Source organism: Myotis daubentonii, chromosome 8, assembly GCF_963259705.1.
Source record: "Myotis daubentonii chromosome 8, mMyoDau2.1, whole genome shotgun sequence".
Classification (NCBI taxonomy): Eukaryota; Metazoa; Chordata; class Mammalia; order Chiroptera; family Vespertilionidae; genus Myotis; species Myotis daubentonii.
Genome location: NC_081847.1, coordinates 16,392,562 through 16,412,974, shown reverse-complemented (window position 1 = coordinate 16,412,974; position 20,413 = coordinate 16,392,562). Strand labels below are relative to the sequence as shown.

Here is a 20,413-nt window from a genome sequence, read left to right as displayed (position 1 = left end):
CTTATCCTGGAGAAGTGACATACTGACTTATTTTAGGGTCTGACCACTACCTAAGCCCTCCATAAGCCCGTCCACCATCTCATTGTGCCTCTGGTTTCTTCTGTCCCTGGGTCCCCTCACATACTGTAACCCTTGCCAGCCAGTGTGAGTTCCTTGTCTGTTCTCTTACAGACACATGTATACATACATATAAAGACAGACATGTCACCGCACAACACAAGTCTGATTTTATGATCCCCCATTTGTCATTAAGCCCCAGCAAAGTTTTTTCTCCTAAAATTATTGTGACCAGAAAGGGTCTGCCTATGTCCCGCCTGTAGTGTTTGGGTTCTTGACTTTGTGCAGGAAAAATTTTGCAACACAAGTCCAGGTGATTATGAGGGAACATTTGTTAAATCGGGGAACAGTAAAGCAAGAAAGGGCTTAGCATAACAGTGATGGCGAACCTTTTGAGCTCGGCGTGTTCGCATTTTGAAAAACCCTAACTTAACTCTGGTGCCGTGTCACATATAGAAATTTTTTTATATTTGCAGCCATAGTAAAACAAAGACTTATTTTTGATATTTATTTTATATATTTAAATGCCATTTAACAAAGAAAAATCAACCAAAAAAATGAGTTCGCGTGTCACCTCTGACACGTGTGTCATAGGTTCGCCATCACTGGCATAGAAGCAACAGGAAAGCCTAGGCTGGGCTCCCTTAGCTCTCTGGGAAGTCAGAGAAAAGGGGGCCTTAGGGACAGGTTCAGGGGTTTGCCTGGGACAAGCTGCTGCTGCCCATTGCTCCCCTGGTTGCAAGCCTCATGGGGTCCTTTGGAGTTTAGGAGTGGCATGTCTGTGGGGGGAGAAGTGGGGGAAGAAGAGAAGAAAGGGAATGGCGGGGGCTGCTCCCCAGAGGGAGAGCGAGTGCTGGGCACTTTGTCTTGAGGCTTTATCTCTTTCTTGAAGGTGGAACTCTTAGGGGAGATTTCAGGGGAGGTTTTCGGCAGAATATTCGTCAGTTTTCTAGGTATGTTCCTTCAGGGTCATGACCTCTACTGATGTGTCAGTGTCAGGGAAAGCGGGTCGTCAGTCATTGCAGCGGGTCCAGGTGTCACCCACCTGATTTTGCTGCTTTTCTGGGCTTGGAGATGAAATACAACTGAGGCCTAGATGTTATCTCTAGGGAGGTGACCTGTATCTGCTGTAAATTGCTCTGTCAGTTTGTTCAGCTGTATGTCCGTTTCCCTATTCCACTGTCCTGGCTTACTGGCCTGCCTCACTGTCAGATATCCTTTTGCCAGAAGTACCTTCTTAGAGTTTAGTTATAGAACTGATTATGATAACGTCTAATAAACAAACAGAAGTATTATTTTAAGTTTTTTTAAAATTATTGTTTAAAGTATTACATAAGTCTCCTTTTTCCCCCCATTGACCTCTCTCCCACCACCCTCTCCCCCAAGCACAAGCCCTCCCTCCCACTACTGTCTATGTCCATTGGTTTTGCTCATATGCATGCATACAAGTCCTTTGGTTGATCTCTTACTCCCTCACCCCCTGCCTTTCCTCATAGGTTGGACAGTCTGTTCGGTGCTTCTATGTCTCTGGTTCTATTTTTGTTCATCAGTTTATGTTGTTCATTATACTCCACAAATGAGTAAGATCATGTGATATTTATCTTTCTCTGACTGGCTTATTTCGCTTAGCATAATGCTCTCTAGTTCTATCCATGCTGTTGCAAATGGTAAGAATTCCTTCTCTTTTATAGCAGCATAGAATTCCACTGTGTAGATGTACCACAGTTTTCTAATCCACTCGTTTGCTGATGGGCACTTAAGCTGTGTCCAAATCTTAGCTATGGTGAATTGTGCTGCTATAAACATAGGGGTGCATATATCCTTTCTGATTGGTGTTTCTACTTTCTTGGGATGTATTCCTAAAAGTGGGATTACTGGGTCAAATGAGAGTTCTATTTTTTATTTTTTGAGGAAACACCATACTGTTTTCAACAGTGGCTGCACCAGTCTGCATTCCCACCAGCAGTGCACGAGGGTTCCTTTTTCTCCGCATCCTCTTCAGTACTTGTCCTTTGTTGATTTGTTGATGATAGCCATTCTGACAGGTGTGAGATGGTATCTCATTGTTGTTTTGATTTGCATCTCTCGAATGATTAGTGACTTTGAACATGTTTTCATATGTCTCTTGGCCTTCTGTATGTCCTCTTTCGAAAAGTGTCTATTTAGGTCCTTTGCCCATTTTTTGATTGGATTGTTTATCTTCCTTTTGTTAAGTTGTATGAGTTCCTTGTAAATTTTGGAGATTAAACCCTTATTGGTGATAACATTGGCAAATATGTTCTCCCATGCAGTGGGTTTTCTTGTTGTTTTGTTGGTTTCTTTTGCTATGCAAAAGCTTTTTATTTTGATGTAGTCCCATTTGTTTATTTTCTCCTTAGTCTCCATTGCCCTTGAAGCTATATCAGTAAAGATATTGCTATGACATATGTCTGCTATTTTGCTGCCTATGGAGTCTTCTAAAACTTGTATGGCTTCCCGTCATATGTTTGAGTCCTTTATCCATTTTGAGTTTATTTTTGTGTATGGTGTAAGTTGGTGATCTAGTTTCATTTTTTTGCATGGATCTGTCTAATTTTCCCAATACCATTTATTAAGAGACTGTCTTGACTCCATTGTATGCTCTTGCCTCCTTTGTCAAATATTAATTGAGCATAATGGCTTTGGTCAATCTCTGGGTTCTCTGTTCTGATCCATTGATCTATATGCCTGTTCTTGTGCCAATACCAGGCTGTTTTGATTACAGTGGCTTTGTAATATACAGTGGGGCCTTGACTTACGAGTTTAATTCATTCTGTGACGGAGCTCATAACTCAAATTACTCGTATGTCAAATCAATTTTCACCATTACAATGACACGTGATGCTGGGTTGATGTTGTGGCGTTCACTGTGACGTTCGCTGCGCCAACTAGCGGTGGGGTATCTGAAGCTGGCACGTAACCCGAATTTTAGCTCGCAACTCAAAGCAAAAAATCGGCTGAGAGATGGCTCGTATCTCGAAAAACTCGTTAGTCGGGACACTCGTAAGTCAAGGCCCCACTGTAGCTTGATATCTGGTATTGTGATCCCTCCAATATTGTTCTTCTTTCTCAATATTGCTGTGGCTAATCGGGGTCTTTTTTTATTCCAGATGAATTTTTGGAGAGTTTGTTCTAGGTCTTTGAAATATGCCGTTGGTATTTTAATGGGGATTGCATTGAATCTGTAGATTGCTATTGGTAGTATGGACTTTTTAATGATGTTGACTCTACCAATCCATGAACACGGTATATTCTTCTATTTGTTTATGTCTTCCTCTATCTCTTTTTTCAGCATCCTGTAGTTTTCTGAGTACAGGTTCTTTGTCTCCTTGGTTAATTAATAGTCTTTTTTAAACTTTTCCAAAATGAGAACTTGATTATATTGAATTTTTGAAAGGTATAAAGTTATATGACAATCAAACATTTTCCCTCAATGTTCTTTTTTTGCAGCAGATATTTAAGGCCGGGTCACTTTAGGTGACTGGCTTCATAAATCTGTGTGCACCGCCGATTGGAGAGCACAGGTAACACTCTAATAATGACACTCCTCTGGTCATTTAAAATTAATTTAATTTTTTTTTAAATATGTATTTCAGAGAGAGTAAGGAGAGGGAGATGGAAACATCAATGATGAGAAAGAATCATTGATCAGCTGCCCCCTGCACACCCCCTACTGGGGATAGAGCCCACAACCCAGGCATGAGCCATGACCAGGCATCTCGCCCTGACCTCTTGGTTCATGGGTCTGTGCTCAACCACTGAGCCACACTGGCCAGACAGTGAGTGCCAATTTAAAAGAAACCCAGGGAACAAGAGCAAATCATTCTGGACTTCACCTTCCTACCAAGGAGAATTTTTATCAGCCCAGATGTTAAGTATGGGATCCATAGTTATCAAAGAGAAAATGGACTGAGAACACTTACCCATTTCATAAAGCACATCTGCAGCCATCACAAGTAATTCTTGGCTACTAAAACACATTATGGTTCAAACAGTTATCCCTGTGTGAGGGTGGAGGGAAACATCTATTATAAACTCTCTCAGGCCTCCCAGTGCCTCATTAAGGGGGAAAAAAATGGAACAGAATGATGAGGTCGGGTTATGAGGCCAAAGTGGGGGAAAAGGCAAGGGTTTTGCTTGTGCAGCCTCTGCCACAATAAAGAGGACCTTAACCCAGATGGACGGTACCCTACAAAATGTAGTCCATGATTCAAGCTGTCAGCTTAACCACACTGTTTGCAGGTAAAGAGAAGGAGCCCTTGTTTCCTGGGTAAAGAGCAGGAGCCCGTTAGCTGACCCTTGGTCTGCAGCCTGCTGCAGCCCGCCCTGCTCCGCTGGCCTTTGTGTCTCGGTCCCCTCCTTTCCTTCTTGTAGGCATTGTGCTTCCTTCGAGTGGCCCCCTGTAAGGGACCACCCAAGGGGCCGCACAATGGGAACTGAGGTAGCCACCAAAACATAGGTTTCGTTAGACTGCCCATTAAAAGAAAAAGACTGTTTAACTATGTATGTGTTTGTCCTTTCTACAACTGTTTTGTGTGGCAAACAAAACCCCCTATACAAACTTCACTGTGGCCGCACATACAGCTGTTCCAGCCATTGGGGGTCAGGTTTGAGATAGTCGCTCCAGTTTATTTTCCCAGGGCACTAATTCTTGATGCGGTTTATATTTACACATTTGGATTTATGGTCAGGAAATCTGATATCAAAGCAAACAAATTGCACTGGCTTTATGAAACTATTGACAGTCCCGGAGTTTGTGGCTGGGCATTACTCTTGGGTAGAATTGGTCAGTGATGCTCCTTAACAAAAGCTAGCAGCCTAGAATTCAGATCTCAATAGCCATTTACACCTCTGTAAAAGGATTAGCTCCAGCCAATTGTTATACTGTTTAAACCTTAATTTGCATCTTTATAGAGGTAGAGCTTCTAGGGACCTCTCTGCTTCTCAGTTATATTTGTGTACCTGTGGGTGGGAGGTCACTGAAGGTTTTCTCTTATTGGTGAAGGTGCTGAATTGCTTCAGGATGACCAGTAAGCTACACAACTTGAATTAGAGTCTCAGTTTTGAGTGACAACAGTGTCCTCTGGCTCCTTAGTTGTATTTTGTAGCAGTTGTGGTCTTTTGAGTGTTTGGTACATGAGTGCATTCTGTTACTTCTGCTTAAACTTAAGAAATAGGGTCATGGGAGGATTTTAAATCTTGTTCATTGGAATCAACAAATTTCCTTGAGAATTAAATGTTAAAAAAAAAAGAACTAGAACTTGATAAAGTGATAGTTTTAAAAGTAAACTTTTCTATACAAATCATGTGTTGTTAGTTTAAAGATCAAAGTAGGATCAAACCGGGAGGAGGAAGTAGTGGAGTTTTGAGGCAATTATTTTTGCATTGGAATTGGGGGAAAAAGGAGGGTTGCTTTGTCTCTCTCCCACCTTTCTGTGCATGGGTTCATCCTAAATAACACACCCATAGCTTATGGTCACCTCCACAAAGATGTGTCTTTTTTATTTGTCATTGTTAAAGACAATTTTTTTCCTAAAACTTTGTTCGGGATGTGACTAACTATAGTACTTACCATTCTTCAGTCTCATTAAAAATACAGTAAATGAATTTTATAAAACCTTTTAAACGTACCATTATATTACGTAAATTACTTAAGCAAACACATAACTATTTATGGTCAGTGATTGCCATACCATTTTGAGACTTTTGTCCCCTAGAGAATATAAAACCTGTAAGCTCAGCCTGTAGCACTACAATTGAAACACATAAATTCTAAGTCCCCCAAAAGATAATACCCACAGGAATGTGTGAAAGTTATCTGGTAGAGTTAAAGAAAAGTTTATTTTCTGTAGTCCTCATACTGGGTTATTTTTGCCAAGAAATAATTATCAGTTTTGATACTGAAATAAAAAGCAGAGAAACTTTTCTTTCTAACTCACTTTAAAAAAAACAAACCTTGCCCTGGCCAGTTTGGCTCAGCGGATAGAGCGTCGGCCTGCGGACTGAAGGGTCCCAGGTTCGATTCTAGTCAAGGGCATGTACCTTGGTTGCTGGGCACGTCCCCAGGGAGGGGAGGGGTGCAGGAGGTAGCTGATGGATGTTTCTCTCACATTGATGTTTCTAACTCTCTATTCCCTCTCCCTTCCTCTCTGTAAAAGAATCAATAAAATATATTTAAAAAATAAAACAAAAACAAACCTTAATTTGAGTGTTCACATTATCTTGCAGTAGAGTTGTTCTCTAAATTATCGCCCAAATTCTTTGAGATTGAAAGATGAAAATGAAGCTAGAAAACAATTGCTTTCAATTTAGACCCCCAAAAAATGTAGTTGTATGCTTTAACTGTTACTGGGTAAAATAAAATATACCTCTTCAAAGTGTCATTTGTGGCCTTGGCTGGCATGGTTCAATGGTTAGAGCATCGGCCTTCCCACCGAAGGGTAACTGGTTTGATTCCTGGTACCTGGGTTGCAGGTTCAATCCCCGGTCCTGGTCGGGTGTATCAGGGGGGCAACCAATCAATGTGTCTCTCTCCCATCGATGTTTCTCTTTCTCTCTCTTTCTCTCTCCTCCCCCTCCCTCCCTCCCACTCTCTCTAAAAATCAATGGAGAAAATATCCTCAGGTGAAGATTAACAAAAAATAAATAAAGTGTCATTTGTGTTTCTAACCATTACTTGTCAGCGAGTAGGTTTGCCCACTTGCTGGACTTCCCAGAGAACAAGCTGAGGGTAGGGCTCAGCCTGTGGGTTCCAGGACCATAGGAATGCAAATAGAAGACATGAAAGAAATTGGGATCTTGGATTCTACAATAGTGTTTTTATAATACATAGTCTTTACTCTAGCTTTTTACAGTGTGTGAATCATTTAGTGGAGTTATTTTCAGCAAAGAATTGATGTATATGATGTATATTTTGCAAACTAGTCTGGTATTGTTACTGGCGGAAATAGTTTCTTACAGTGTCGTGGGAAAGGAATTTCAGGGACACTCTCGAAGGAGGATTTGAGTGATAGTGGCAAGATTTATTAGAGCAAAAACAAAGGAAGGCTTAGGATAGAAGAGCCCAGACCACAGCAACAGGAATAAGCCTAGACTGGGCTGCCCTCACTCAGGAAAGGAAGTTACAGAGGCAAAAAGAGAGTCCTTAAAGTCCCCTGCTTCCCTGGTTGCAAGTCTCGTGGGGACCCTTAGAGTTTAGGAGAAAAGTAAAGTACCGTCCAAGAGAAAGAAGGGTGCACAAGGCACAGAGGCCCCTGAAAAGGCTGTCGCACTTGACGGGAGGCTTCACTGGTGGGTCCAGCAAAAGAAACTGGCTGACATTGCTGATGTGCCCCCAGGTGCATCATGCCCGACCCAATGCCTCATCCATGACCAGGTGGTTCAGCCCCTTCTTGCAATGGGAAAAGTTCAGCTTCTGGGGCTGCAGGCCTGCACTTGGCCCACTGGCCCAGGAGGGTCAGGACCCAGAGTTGCAGTGCTGTCACCTCCAGCGTCTTAGGCTCCAGTAGTCCAGCTCAGTCACTGCTCCCGGCTGGCATTAAAATTCTTAGCTGTGTGACCTTGGGCAAGTTATTTAACTTCTCTGTGCCTCGTTTCTCTCATTGTATATCTGTCACCAAGGCTCAGTGGCTCCCAGGCTGCATAGCTGCCCTGCCCACCCAGACGGGCCTTTGTTAAGCTTTTACTCTAATTCCTGGTGTTTCAGGAGGTGCAGGCTTTCTTTCAAACTGTCCATCTCTTTCCTGGCTTTTCCTGGAGCTGTGCTAGTACCCTCCTACCATCCAATTCCTTTTTTGGATTTTCTGGGGTTTAGTGCCCTTATCCTACCCAGTCCTTTCCCAGGGTCTTCTCCCCCCTCATCCCCCCTTTATGGTCTCCATTTTGGCTCCTACTGTGCAAGCTTCATAGTTCTGCTTTATCGTTTAGCTTCTATTGCACATGCACTAATAGGACTTCCCTGTGCCATTTCCCCTACTCCCCAGTCAGATGGACTCCCTGGGGACTGTGAAGCTGCCTCTTCCTACATAATGAGGCTGGTTTCTTTGCTCCCTTCCTTTTGTTAATAACTAACTGTTAAAAACCCGCAGCACAGACCAGCTCATCTTTTAGCCAGACAAGGTTCTGAGCTAGTCTAGAGTGGACCATAAGCTCGGTGCAGACAATGCTTGGTGGCATCTTATTGATTACTTGTTGTCACCCATGGAAGCCCCAGACTGGTATAAAACCAACATCTAAACACAGACTGTAAAAGTAGATGTATCACCAATTTCTCTAATCTAGGTTTAAATCTTGACCTGTCACTCAACACATAGTGTAAGGGTGTCTTCAGCAGTGCAAAGGGTGCCGAGTGCTATGTGTCGCTTATAGTACAATAAAAATTCTGAAATCCAGTTGCTGTTCTAAACTAGCTTTTGGTTTTGTTGAGAAGAGTAGGCAGATATGACATAACTAGAGAATAGTGCAGTGTAGGATGTTGTCTAATTGTGCTAAAGGAACCAGGGATAGGAGAGATCCTATTAATGAGGGAGTCAGAGAAGCTCCTAGACAAGTGTGAGATGAGCTAGGCTAAGCCTCCCTCTTGGATTGATCAGATTGGAAAAGAACAGAGGTTATCTAGCATTTGTCCGGACTGGACTATCAGGTGTTACTGTGTACTCGCATACCATGGTGGTATTGGGGGTGGGGAGGGTACAGTATGCAAGCAACAAGGGGTACTGAAAGGTTAACGTGGTTGTGTACGGGCAGGTTAAATAGCCATCTCATTCAGTGATTAATGAAAATTGAATTTATTTAAGGAAAAGGAGGTGAGGTGGGGATATACAAAGGGAAGGGCTACACAGAGAAAAGGGGCCTTGGAGACAGGTTCAGGTGGTAAGCCCAGGACAAGCTGCCGCTGCCCATTGCTTCCCTGGCTGCAAGGCTCATGGTCCTTGCTGGTCTCCGCACCTCTCTTCCCCTGGCATTTCCTGTCACCTTTTTTTTTCTTGTAGCACATTCTTCCCCCCCCCCCCATTTATCTTTATTGTTGAAAGCATTACTGATATCTCCCTTTTTTCCCCCATTAACATCCTCCTTCCTACTTTCTCCCCCTCCCCTAGTTTTCACCCCACTATTGTCTGTGTCCATGGGTTATGCATGTATGCATATAAGTTCTTTTGTTAATCTCTTCCCTCCCCCCACTTCCCTCTGAGAATCCTCAGTCTGTTCCATGCTCCCATGTTTCTGGATCTGTTTTGTTTGTGAGATTATTTTTGTTCATTAGATTCCACATATAAGTGAGATCATGTGATACTTGTGTTTCTCTGACTGGCTTATTTCACTTAGCATGATACTCTCCAGGTCCCTCCATGCTGTTGCAAAGGGTAAGAGATCCTTCTTTTTTACAGCTGCATAGTATTCCTTTGTGTAAATGTACCACAGTTTTTTTTATCCACTCATCTACTGATGAGCACTTGGGCTGTTTCCAGATCTTAGCTATTGTAAATAATGCTACTATGAACATAGGGGTGCATATATTCTTTTTGATTGGTGTTTCAGGCTTATTAGAATATATTCCTAGAAGTGGGATCACTGGGTCAGATGGCAGTTCCACTTTTAATTTTTTGAGGAAACTCCACACTGTTTTGCATAGTGGCTGCACCAGTCTGCATTCCCACCAGCAGTGTACTAGAGTTCCTTTTCTCCACATCCTCACCAGCATTTGTCATTCATTGATTTGTTGATGGTAGCCATTCTGACAGGTGAGTGATTCCTCATTGTTGTTGTTTTTTGTTTTTGCCTGTGCTGGTCCTTAGCTGGAAATGTTATCTCCCCTTCTATCTAAATCCTGCCTGCCCAATTATCCTCCTCCTTGTCCAGCCACCCCCCCCCCCATCATCCCTCACACCTCCCCCCGCCTCCCATGAAGGCAGGGAGCTCTGTCTCTCTACCCCCTTGCAATTCCTTATTGTCTTCTCATTGATTAAGTGCTCTCCCTTACTGCTCTGAAATTGGCTCACCTTAAGAACAGGCTGTTATTCTGTGAATTGAGTGGTGACAGGATAAAGCCTTTCAGAAAGAATTAGGCCCTAGATTCTGGAGCACTGACAGGGTGGCCCAGAGTCCAGAACAGGCCTGAACCCATGGGGCCGACTTATATTTCCTGGCCAGGGTAAAAGGGCTTCAGAGTGAGGGTGGGCTTGAGCCTGCACTTATTACTCACCCTCCAATAGATGGATAGAGTGAGTCTCTTTCATCTTTGTCATGTCAGTTAGATGATCATATTGTTTTATATGTTGTTTCATTTTCTTTTGGGGGTATGTATTGAACATTTCCCAACTACGCGTGTGATCAGCTCAATAAAAACATAAAATACTGTCTTTGTCTTTAATATCTTCTCCCATAGCTTTTTAAAATAATTTTCCCCAAAAATACACTTTTTTTAAAAAAAGCAGGTTATAACCAATCTGTTTGGAGGCTACTATAATACCATGACAAACCTAATCTAAAACTGTTAAACTCTAAACTGATGAACAAAAACAGATCCAGAGACAGAGAAGCATCGATCAGACCGTCAAACCTCAGAGGGAAGGTAGGGGAGGGTGGGGGAAAGGGGAGAGATCAACCAAAGGACTTGTATGCATGCATATAGCCTAACCAATGGACATAGACACCAAGGGGGTGAGGGCATGAGTGGAGGGGAGAGGGGCAATGGGGGGATAAGGACACATATGTACTACCTTAATCAATAAAGAGAGAGAGAAAAAAAAAGCTGGGGAAAAAAACAACTGTTAGACTCTACAGGTCCCTCAGGAGACTGGAAATAGATAATGAAGGCTAAATCCCTCTTTTCATGCCTTCCTGTTCTTACTAAGAATAAAGAAAATTTTATTTCCAAGGGATCTAAATGGAGAAATAATAGTCATTTTTTCTGCATTCAGAAATAGAGGCCATAACCTATACTTCAGCCAGCAGTTTTCAATTTCTTAGCAGTGACAATTTAAGTAAATTTCATTTGAGTTGTGGAGATCTAACTTTGTTATGATTGACAATATAAAATTAGCCTTTTCTGCTGTTGGGATTATCTAGCATTCCTATCAGTCAGGTGGATTGTGAAATGACATTGCACAGCTGTGGATTTGAAGTCTTCCAAGGGTTAAAAGTTACTTCCTCTGATGGATTTAAAACTGCCACGTACACACAAGTTTTTCAAACTGCCCTGTTTTACATCTTTGTCGAGAGACCGTCTAGTTGCTGCATTTTTATGTCTAGATTATATTACAGATATATTTCAGTAAACCATGAAGAACCACCACAGATCCTCGATGCTGGCCGTCTGCTTAAATAAACATCTCATGCGGCACCTGTCTGACTTTACAGGCTCTACAATCACAGTGGCATCCCAGAAGAAGACCTGGAAGACTTCGAAGCAGCTGTCCTTCCCCAGCTCCCGAGACTCTCCCCGGGGGGTGGCAGCGATGGAAAGCAAGTCAGGTATACTGCCATGAAACTACGGCTGGGCTGGGCTGGGGTGGCCATTCAGGTTCCCGGTGCTTCCAAGAAAACACTCGTCCACACTGTCAGCACAGGGTACACACTTGTAGTCTTCGATTTAACTCTTATGAACATCACCATCTGCTCCTTTGTAAATGTATTTGTTTCTAACTGCTAACTGGATATACCCATTCAATCCCTGCTTATCGCAACGTTTTAAGGGCTTAGTTGGAGGGAGAGAACAGGGATAGCCTTTGTTGGGTATGTTATGTTAGCATACCTTAAAGAGCAATCCAACATATAACCACCACCTAAAGCAGTGGTTCTCAACCTTCTGGCCCTTTAAAGCAGTTCCTCATGTTGTGACCCCCAACCATAAAATTATTTTCGTTGCTACTTTATAACTGTAATTTTGCTACTGTTATGAATCGTAATGTAAATATCTGATATGCAGGATGGTCTTAGGCAACCCCTGTGAAAGGGTCATTCGACCGCCAAAGGCAGGAGTCCTCAAACTACAGCCCGCAGGCCACATGCAAATACAAATATTGTATTTGTTCCCGTTTCGTTTTTTTACTTCAAAATAAGATATGTGCAGTGTGCATAGGAATTTGTTCATAGTATTTTTTAAAACTATAGTCCGGCCCTCCAACCGTCTGAGGGACAGTGAACTGGCCCCCTGTTTAAAAAGTTTGAGGACCCCTCGCCAAAGGAATTGCGATCCACAGGTTGAGAACCGCTGACCTAAAGGGATGTCCTTGGCATGTCCAAACCCCTGATGAGTTCCTAAATTTCCAAGGTCATGCTAGTGATACAGGCTCCCAATCTAGAAGATACAGATCTACAATCTGCAAGTATAGTACCTACACCAGCATCAATAAAACCTGGGAACAGAAACATAGCTTCTCAGGCCCTACCCAGGATCCTCTGAATTAGGAATTTGGGGTGGTGCCCAGCCATCTGGGTTTCAGTGAGCCCTACGGGAACTCTAATCCCTCAAGTTTGAGATCTACCGCTCATAGTATGTGTCTTAAATGGCCATAAAGCTGGGACGAGAGAGAGAAGTTTGTCAACAGGTAGTTGGCAGAGTCATGATTCTTGTGCATCCTAAGACAATCAGAATTCTGTTCCATACCCTCTGCCCACTTTTTATGCTATCTGGGTTTCCTTCCATGTCCTTAGAAGCTTTGTGGCATCTGGGCTACTTATTGAGTTCATATAAATGTGTAATATGTGTAATGGCACCTGGTAGGTGCCTAATTCATGTTGCATGAATGTTACCTGTGTCCTAGCCCTGATTTTGATTTTGAGGACTGACTGTATTTCCCCTTATTAAAATACATTCTCACCGTTTACTAGTAAAGAACAAATTGTTACTCGAGCATGGTCAATAGATGTCTGTGAAAGCCCATCTGAAAGGCTGAGAGACTACACGGGGCTTTGGGTCTAGTTGTCTTACATCCAATGCCATTTTCTCTTCCTTTAATGTGCCAGTAGGCTGTTTCATGTTAATGATATGAATGGGAAGGGTAACATGATTTTCTTTAGACTATAATTCAGCATAAGTGCAGTGTGTGCTGGATCCCATCAAGGAGTAAGGAGAAGTCAGATCATGGACTCTGAAAGGACCTTGTCACGAAAAACCTTGGCCAATCATATGGTTCTGTTTCACAGACCACAGGGTGAGGTCTGTAAGTCCTGAATGTGTTTACAGGACCTTCTGCGTCTGTACTAGCATTCTCCACATATGGAAAGTCTTGGAAATGGCCTTCCTGACCAGGACTTTTCAATCTAAAGCAGTAAAGGGACATGCAAGAAAATTCTCTTTCATGGTTTTTATCATGTGAATAAAAGTACTCCTTTACAAAGGTGGTACAAGAAGCTGCTGGGAGGAGTATCTGCACTCTGGTTGTGTGTTGTAAGGCTCGCTCACCAGGCCGCTGTTTCTTTCTCTCTGCTTTTCATGTCTGTTGATATACTACTTTGCATAAACCATAATCATGATATGTGGCATAGAAAGCATATATGCATTTATAATTCCCTGTACAAACAGACTTGTTAGACTAAATGATTCATTGTGTGACTCTCTTAACCTGGGCTACCAAACTGTGATTGTGGGTGATAAGATATAATATTTACATCTACTAGACTAACATTTGCTATAGTTTCTCAACATATATAATAGAGCATTGCTTTCCATTATGAAAGGTTGCATTTTATATGACTGTTGATCTACAGTTATGTATAAATCAGCCTTCCGTAAGAAATGATCCTTGTTTATGACCAACACAAATTTCAAAATTAATATCTGGAGTCTCCAAGACAGGTTCTGTACCACAATCATTTTTAAAGTCAGATAAAGAAGTCAGGAATGGTTACTATTGTCGGTGTTTTGTTCTGTTACAAATAGAATTGTCCTGTGTGTGACTGAGGATGCTGATTCATGCACATGGATTATCACTGGTTTACTCTCTAGCCTTGGATAAAGTGCCAAGTGTTTATATGACCTTTGAGATGAGCAATTGTGTCTTTAAATATAGATTCTTTCTAACAAGTGTTCATCATGGCATCAGGCTCTCCCATGGACTTCTTCATCTAGGCACCCTCTGGGCTCCTCCACCCCCCACAGCTATTGCTGGGCCATTCCGCTAAGTGAAATATTCCCGTCTGCTTTGCAATCTCCCCTGGACTGAAGCAGCTCAGTGGTCAATTTTATAAGCCATTCCAGAAACACAGATTTGGAAAGAGTGACCTACTTTTGTTCCTCAATTGTTAGTGACTCTTCAGTTACGAAATTCTAAGCTGGGCGGAGTGGGAAGGCTCTGACAGGCCATGAATTCATAAAAGCCTGTAGCCGTGCTTGATGTGGCAGCAGCCCTGCTGGTTTCCCTGGCCAAACCATGGCAGTTGATAGCTGTCTCTTTCCTTTATAAAATGGGACATCTGCCCCAGAGCATCTGCTAAAAGAGAGTATGAAGAATGAATTCCTGCTCACAAAACGAAGCAACTTAAAACAAAAAATTCCTATCATCGTTGTTGGTTTTTCTTATATCAAGGACTAAGTGTTCAAAGATCTTCATATAAAAGGTTTACTCTTATTAGGTAGAAGAACAAGTTATTATTTTAGACAATGATGAATTATTAAAATATTATTCATGTCATTTGGGGTAATTGATAAAAAAATTTATTTGTTGCCTTCTGGAAAAAAATTTAACATTAAAATAATTACTTAATAAGTAGTTTTATATCAAAACCCTAATGAGACTACCCCCTTTTTTTTTTTTTCCAGATGCAACTAATTGTTAGTGGCTACTTTCAGATACAATTGCCCAATTGTGCTCCCAAACTCATGATGAAAAATTGAGTCATTTTTATATTTTTTGGAGTATAGCATATACGGCTTATGTTCAGAAAAAAAATCGGGGGTATTTATTACTTTGTGTGCATTTAAAACTTCCGTCAAATTACCAATCTTTTGTAAACCAGTTGGAAATTCTGGTACACTTTGTTTAAATTGCAGTTTTCTGATCAGAACCCATTCCAAGCATATGAAGTTAATTGTAGATTATTTAAAGGCTAGTCTTTTATTTAGAGGAGTATATAACTTAGGTGACATCAAACTTTGTTTTTCTGTGAGGCATTGGTGTTTATAAACTTTCCAATGTAAAGTACACAAAAGCGAAAAAATTCCTTTAAGTCACTTTGTAGATTTTCTGGTTTGGTGTGTTTATGTAGAACCATGGGCAAGACTGCATGCAAGGACAGCCATGGCTCTTACACTTCTTGCCCAGTCTGTCCTGAAATAAATCTGCAAGAACGCCTGGTTTTGTGCTTTAAGCGTTGGTGTCACTGTTCAGAAGTCACAAATTCTAGATGCTGTACCTCCTTCAATAGCTTATTTGCTATTTGCCTCCATGCAAGTCGTTAATGGGTTTCATCTTTTTATGAAATCTGGGTAATAATCATAGGAAACCCTAACTGTTTTTTTCATGCCAGGACCCAAATAATGGTTTCAGTTGGCAGGGTTATTAGTAACCAGAGCCTTGCCTTGGCTTTGCCTCTGCAAAAACCATGTGCACAGTCACCAGACAGGCTGGTATCTGATAAGTAATCCATCCCTACTTATTTAACTGATTTAATTCATTTTAATTCAACTTGTTTTCAAGTTTAATTCAACCTACCTAAACATGCTTTCTGGACAGAAACACAGTTGATTTATTCATTATGAGAAATATACCAGCTGAATGGGCTAAAATTTGCTGGTGGCCTGTGCGTGCATTTTTCTAGTAGGAAAATCTGTGGTGAAACAAAATAAAGATGCAAATATAAATTTATTTACATGGAATCAGAACAAAGGAATTGGGTAGCATTATGACATCGGTGACGTCTGGTCAGAACCAAGAGAGGCAAGTTGCTGAAGGGGCTGCTACTAAACCAGCCAGAAACCTTAGAACAGCCGTGAGCAAACTATGGCCCGCTGGCCGGATCCGGCCCGTTTGAAATGAATAAAACAAACAAAAAAAAGAGACCGTACCCTTTTATGTAATGCTGTTTACTTTGAATTTATATTAGTTCACACAAACACTCCATCCATGCTTTTGTTCCGGCCCTCCAGTGCAGTTTAAGAACCCATTGTGGCCCTCGAGTCAAAAAGTTTGCCCATCCCTGCCTTAGAATCATTCTGGGAAGTTTTAAATAAGTTCATGGATTCCAATGATACATGACACTTCATTCAAGTCTTGGGAAAAACGAAGGGTTAGTAGGTCAGGCAAAGGTTGTCACAATTAAGAACCTTCTTTAATAAGTTGTTTTCCCATTAGGTATGATGTTGGCTGTAGGTTTGCCATATATGGCCTTTACATGTTGAGATATACTCCCTCTATTCCCACTTTGCTGAGAGTTTTTATCAAAAATGGGTGTTGGATTTTGTCAAATGCTTTTTCTGTGTCTGTTGATATGATCGTGTGATTTTTGTCTTTCAGTCTTTTTATGTCATATATCACATTTATTGATTTGCAAATACTGTACTAGCTTTGCATCCCTGGAATAAATCCCACTTGGTCATGGTGTATGATCTTTTTAATATACTTGCTAATATTTTGTTGGGGATTTTAGCATCTCTGTTCATCAGGGATATTGGCCTGTAATTCTCTTTCTTTGTAGTGTCTTTATCTGGTTTTGGAATTAGGGTAATGCTGGCCTCTAAAAAGAGCTTGGAAGTATTCCTTCCTCTTGGATTTTTTTGAATGGTTTGAAGAATATAGGTGTTAGTTCTTTGAATGTTTGGAAAAACTCCCCTATGAAGCCATCTGGACCTGGACTTTTGTTTGCTTGGAATTTTTTTTTATTATTATTGCTTCCATTTCATCAGTTGTTATTGGCCTATTCAGGTTTTCTGATTCTTCCTGATTCAGTTTTTGGAGATTATATTTTTCTAGGAATTTGTCCATTTCATCCACATTGTCCAGCTTGTTGGCATATAGCTGTTCATAGTATTTTCCTACAATCCTTTGTATTTCTGTGTTGTCAATGGTTATTCCTCCACTTTAATTTCTGATTTTATTTATTTGGGTCCTATCTGTTTCTTGATGAGTCTGGCTAACGGTTCATCAATTTTCTTTATCCTTTCAAAGTACCAGCCTTGGTTTCATTGATTTTTTTGTACTTTTTATTACACTTCCTCAGACATCACATGTCTGGTCATCCCATTGTTAGTGTTGCTAAGACTAATCCATGGATTCGAGCCTTGGCAGACGATGCTCTGATATAAAGTTTCCTATTATGCAATCACAAAATTATGATGATTTCCTACATGCATTGATTAATTTGGACTTTCAAAATGGTGGTTTTTCTTATTCATTCATTCTTCTGCATTTATTAGTTGGAAGAACTTTTCCCATCAACTACTTGGTAACTCTGAAATGTACTTTTTTACCACAAAAACAGGATAAATGTGTGATTCTATCCCTTTACTTACAATTTTCAGAGTAACAAATTGTTGCCCTAGCAGCATCCAAAGGTTATTTTGTTTATATTTTTTATTATGGTAAAACACACATAAAATTTAGCAGCTTAACCATTTTTAAGTGTACAATTCAGTAGTGTTAAGTACATTCATATTGTTGTGCAACCAATCTCTGGAACTTTTTAAAAAAATATTTTTATTGATTTCAGAGAGAGAGGGAGAGAGAGTTAGAAACATCAATGATGGGAGGGAATCATTGATTGGCTGCCTCCTGCACACCCCCCACTGGGGATCAAGCCCGAAACTTAGGCACGTGCCCCTCTCCGGAATCGAACCCGGGATCCCTCAGTCCACAGGCCAATGCTCCATCCACTGAGCAAAACCAGCCAGGGCAGGAACTTTTTAATTTTACAAAACTGAAACTCTATCTATACCATTAAACAACTCTCCATTTCTCCCTCCTCCAATTTCCATCCTCCTTTCTCTTTCTATGAATTTGACTAGCCTATGTGAGTGGAATCATACAGTATTTGTCTTTTTATGGCCAGCTCATTTCACTTAGGACAATGTCCTTAAGATTTATCCCTATTGTAGCATGTGGCAAGATTTCTTTCCTTTTTAAGGCTAAATAATTTTAATTTCATTATTTTTTATTGTTTAAAAGAAGTCACGGCTTTCTATATACTAGTTATGTCAGTCCATTGTCACCATTACTCTTTTTGGTGCTCAAATTGTGCCATCTTTGGCCAGTGGGATCCCCTCTCTAAGATAGCTCCTGAGGCTTTTGACATGACTCAGTAGCCTTTGATAGCTTCCTTCCTTTCTGGTATGATAAGGTGTTCCAAGCTCTCTTGTACATTTCCTGCCCCAGAACTGGAATAGGGAATTTTTCTAAGGGGCCCTGGTTCCTTTCAGCATTCAAATACCATAGCATACATGCAAGGTTGGCTTACTTTTTAACTCTTTCCTAATGCTACCTTAATATTTTTAATTATAAGTAGACCATAGTAAGAGTATAACCAAGATAAACCATTGTTGAGATGAAAATGTGACCTATTTCTTTTAACAACATTTAAGAGGAGCATGGCCATCTATGCAGTGATTTGAAGCCATGACTGCACGTTAGAGCACTCTATATGCCTTAAAAAAATTGTTATGGCTGGGTCACACCCCAGACCTATTTTCCTAGACTCTGTAGCGGGTGGCACCAGGTAGTTACATTTCACAGATTTTCCCAGATGGTTCCACTGCACAGCCGAAGTTGAGATTGCTTGTCTAACAATCAAATGATAAACAGAATAAAGTAATAAAAAATTTAAATGTACCTGGACTCTAAAAATGTCCTTAGTCCAGAATAAATTAGGTTCCAGGCTTTTCTGGATTACCTTCTACTAACTTGATTATGGGGCCTTTTAAAATGTGGGAATCTCATAAGACCCCAAACTTACAAATTTCTAATGTTTCTCCTGTTTCTGTTTTATAGATCTGACCAAGCACCAGCCTCAGGCTTATTAGGGGCACCATTGAGTCAGGGTGTTGCCACCTTGAAAGAACATTATAATTCTGTCGAAGAAGAGATAGCTAAACTGTCTGAAGTTTTCCCAGTCAACCATGTGGACCAGAGGACAAAGGTTAGTCTTTTTTTTTTTAAGTTTCAAGATGTACAAGGTAATGATTTGAGGAAATAGTTACATTCTTAACATATTTGAGAAAATAACTAATAAATGAGGTTCTGTAGTTGGTTTTAACTTTCTGATCTCAGGCCTTTTGCATATTGTTTGTGTAGGAATCTCACCTCCTTACATAAAGTTAATTCGGGTCCTAGATGTAAGATCTAATTAAACACATCTACCACAACATTTTCCAAGGAGCTTAGAAGCATCTTACAGCATTCTGGTTTTCTTTCTTCACTCTGTACTTTCAAAACACTGTATGGTTGGTCATTCATGTCAATTCAGCAATTATGTATCAATCCATTTCTGTACACAGGCACCATCCCAGATCCATTGGAGGGAAAGACATCAATAAAACGTGGCCCCATTCTGGGGAATGGCATAGTGGGATGCATGTAATAAGAAAATGGCAAAAAATGTGGGCCTTCAGAAAAGGGAGCCTACCTATCTGGAGCAGCAATGAGGGCAGACTTTACAATGGAAGAAACGGGGCAAGGGGGAGGCGACCCTTAAAAGACTGACAAGATTTTGACAGGCTATGAGTACAGGGTGGGATGAGAGGGAAGGACTGTTATGAGCCAGAGAACAGACCAGAAAAGCCAACATATATTCAGGAAATGGAGCAGGGTCATCCTCTGTGGCCAAAGTGTGGGCACCAGGCTGGGGATAGTGGGCGAGAAAGTCCAAGGTGTTCCCTGGCCCAGCTGTGCAGGGTCCAGGCCAGGCTAGGGAGCTTATGTTTAGTTAAATAGATGTTGGAAAGCCATGGGAGCTTTCTGAGCAGGGCTATACTAAGATTCTGCAGTGCTTTGGGGAATGTCACCTGCTTGGATTAGGACCTAGACCAGGAGGAGGGAACCCTGTAGGAGTTCAGACAAGACAAGGAGGGGCCAGACTTAGGAGTTGGTAATGAGAGGTGGGGGGGCGGGGGGAGAGAGATTTAGAGCATTCCCATTGTAGTCTTTGTCATTTCCTAGAAAAGCCATAGTCAAAGAGATGGTCTTTTTTCTCCTAAGTTTAATATGAATTTGTCTTATTGCAAATCATTGTTTCTCCTCCATATGCATAATATAGGGTTTTCTGTCTTTGATCCTTTTTAAGTTGTTATTTTTATCATGCACATAGTTCAAGGATTCTACATGTGCCCCTCCTGGAGCCTTGCCACCTCTGTCTCAGAGTTGTGCACCTGTGTTGCTGTATGTCCAGAGCCTCTGCCATCTCCCCTCAC

At 41.2% G+C, this 20,413-nt stretch overlaps 1 protein-coding gene across 7 annotated transcripts in view; it reads left to right on the top strand.

Moving 5' to 3' along the window:
* The window catches only part of KIZ (kizuna centrosomal protein), a 119,014-nt gene that overhangs the window by 45,420 nt on the left and 53,181 nt on the right, over window positions 1-20,413 (top strand). For 6 of the 7 annotated variants that reach the window (XR_009454018.1, XM_059705408.1, XM_059705409.1 and 3 more), the window contains 2 exons: window positions 11,434-11,547; window positions 18,996-19,143. Coding sequence is in view for 6 of the 7 variants with exons in the window: in XM_059705408.1 (XP_059561391.1) it covers window positions 11,434-11,547; window positions 18,996-19,143 (262 nt within the window). In the remaining variant the exon portion in view is untranslated. The remainder of the gene's footprint in view (window positions 1-11,433; window positions 11,548-18,995; window positions 19,144-20,413) is intronic. The other variant, XM_059705410.1, reaches the window with a different exon arrangement.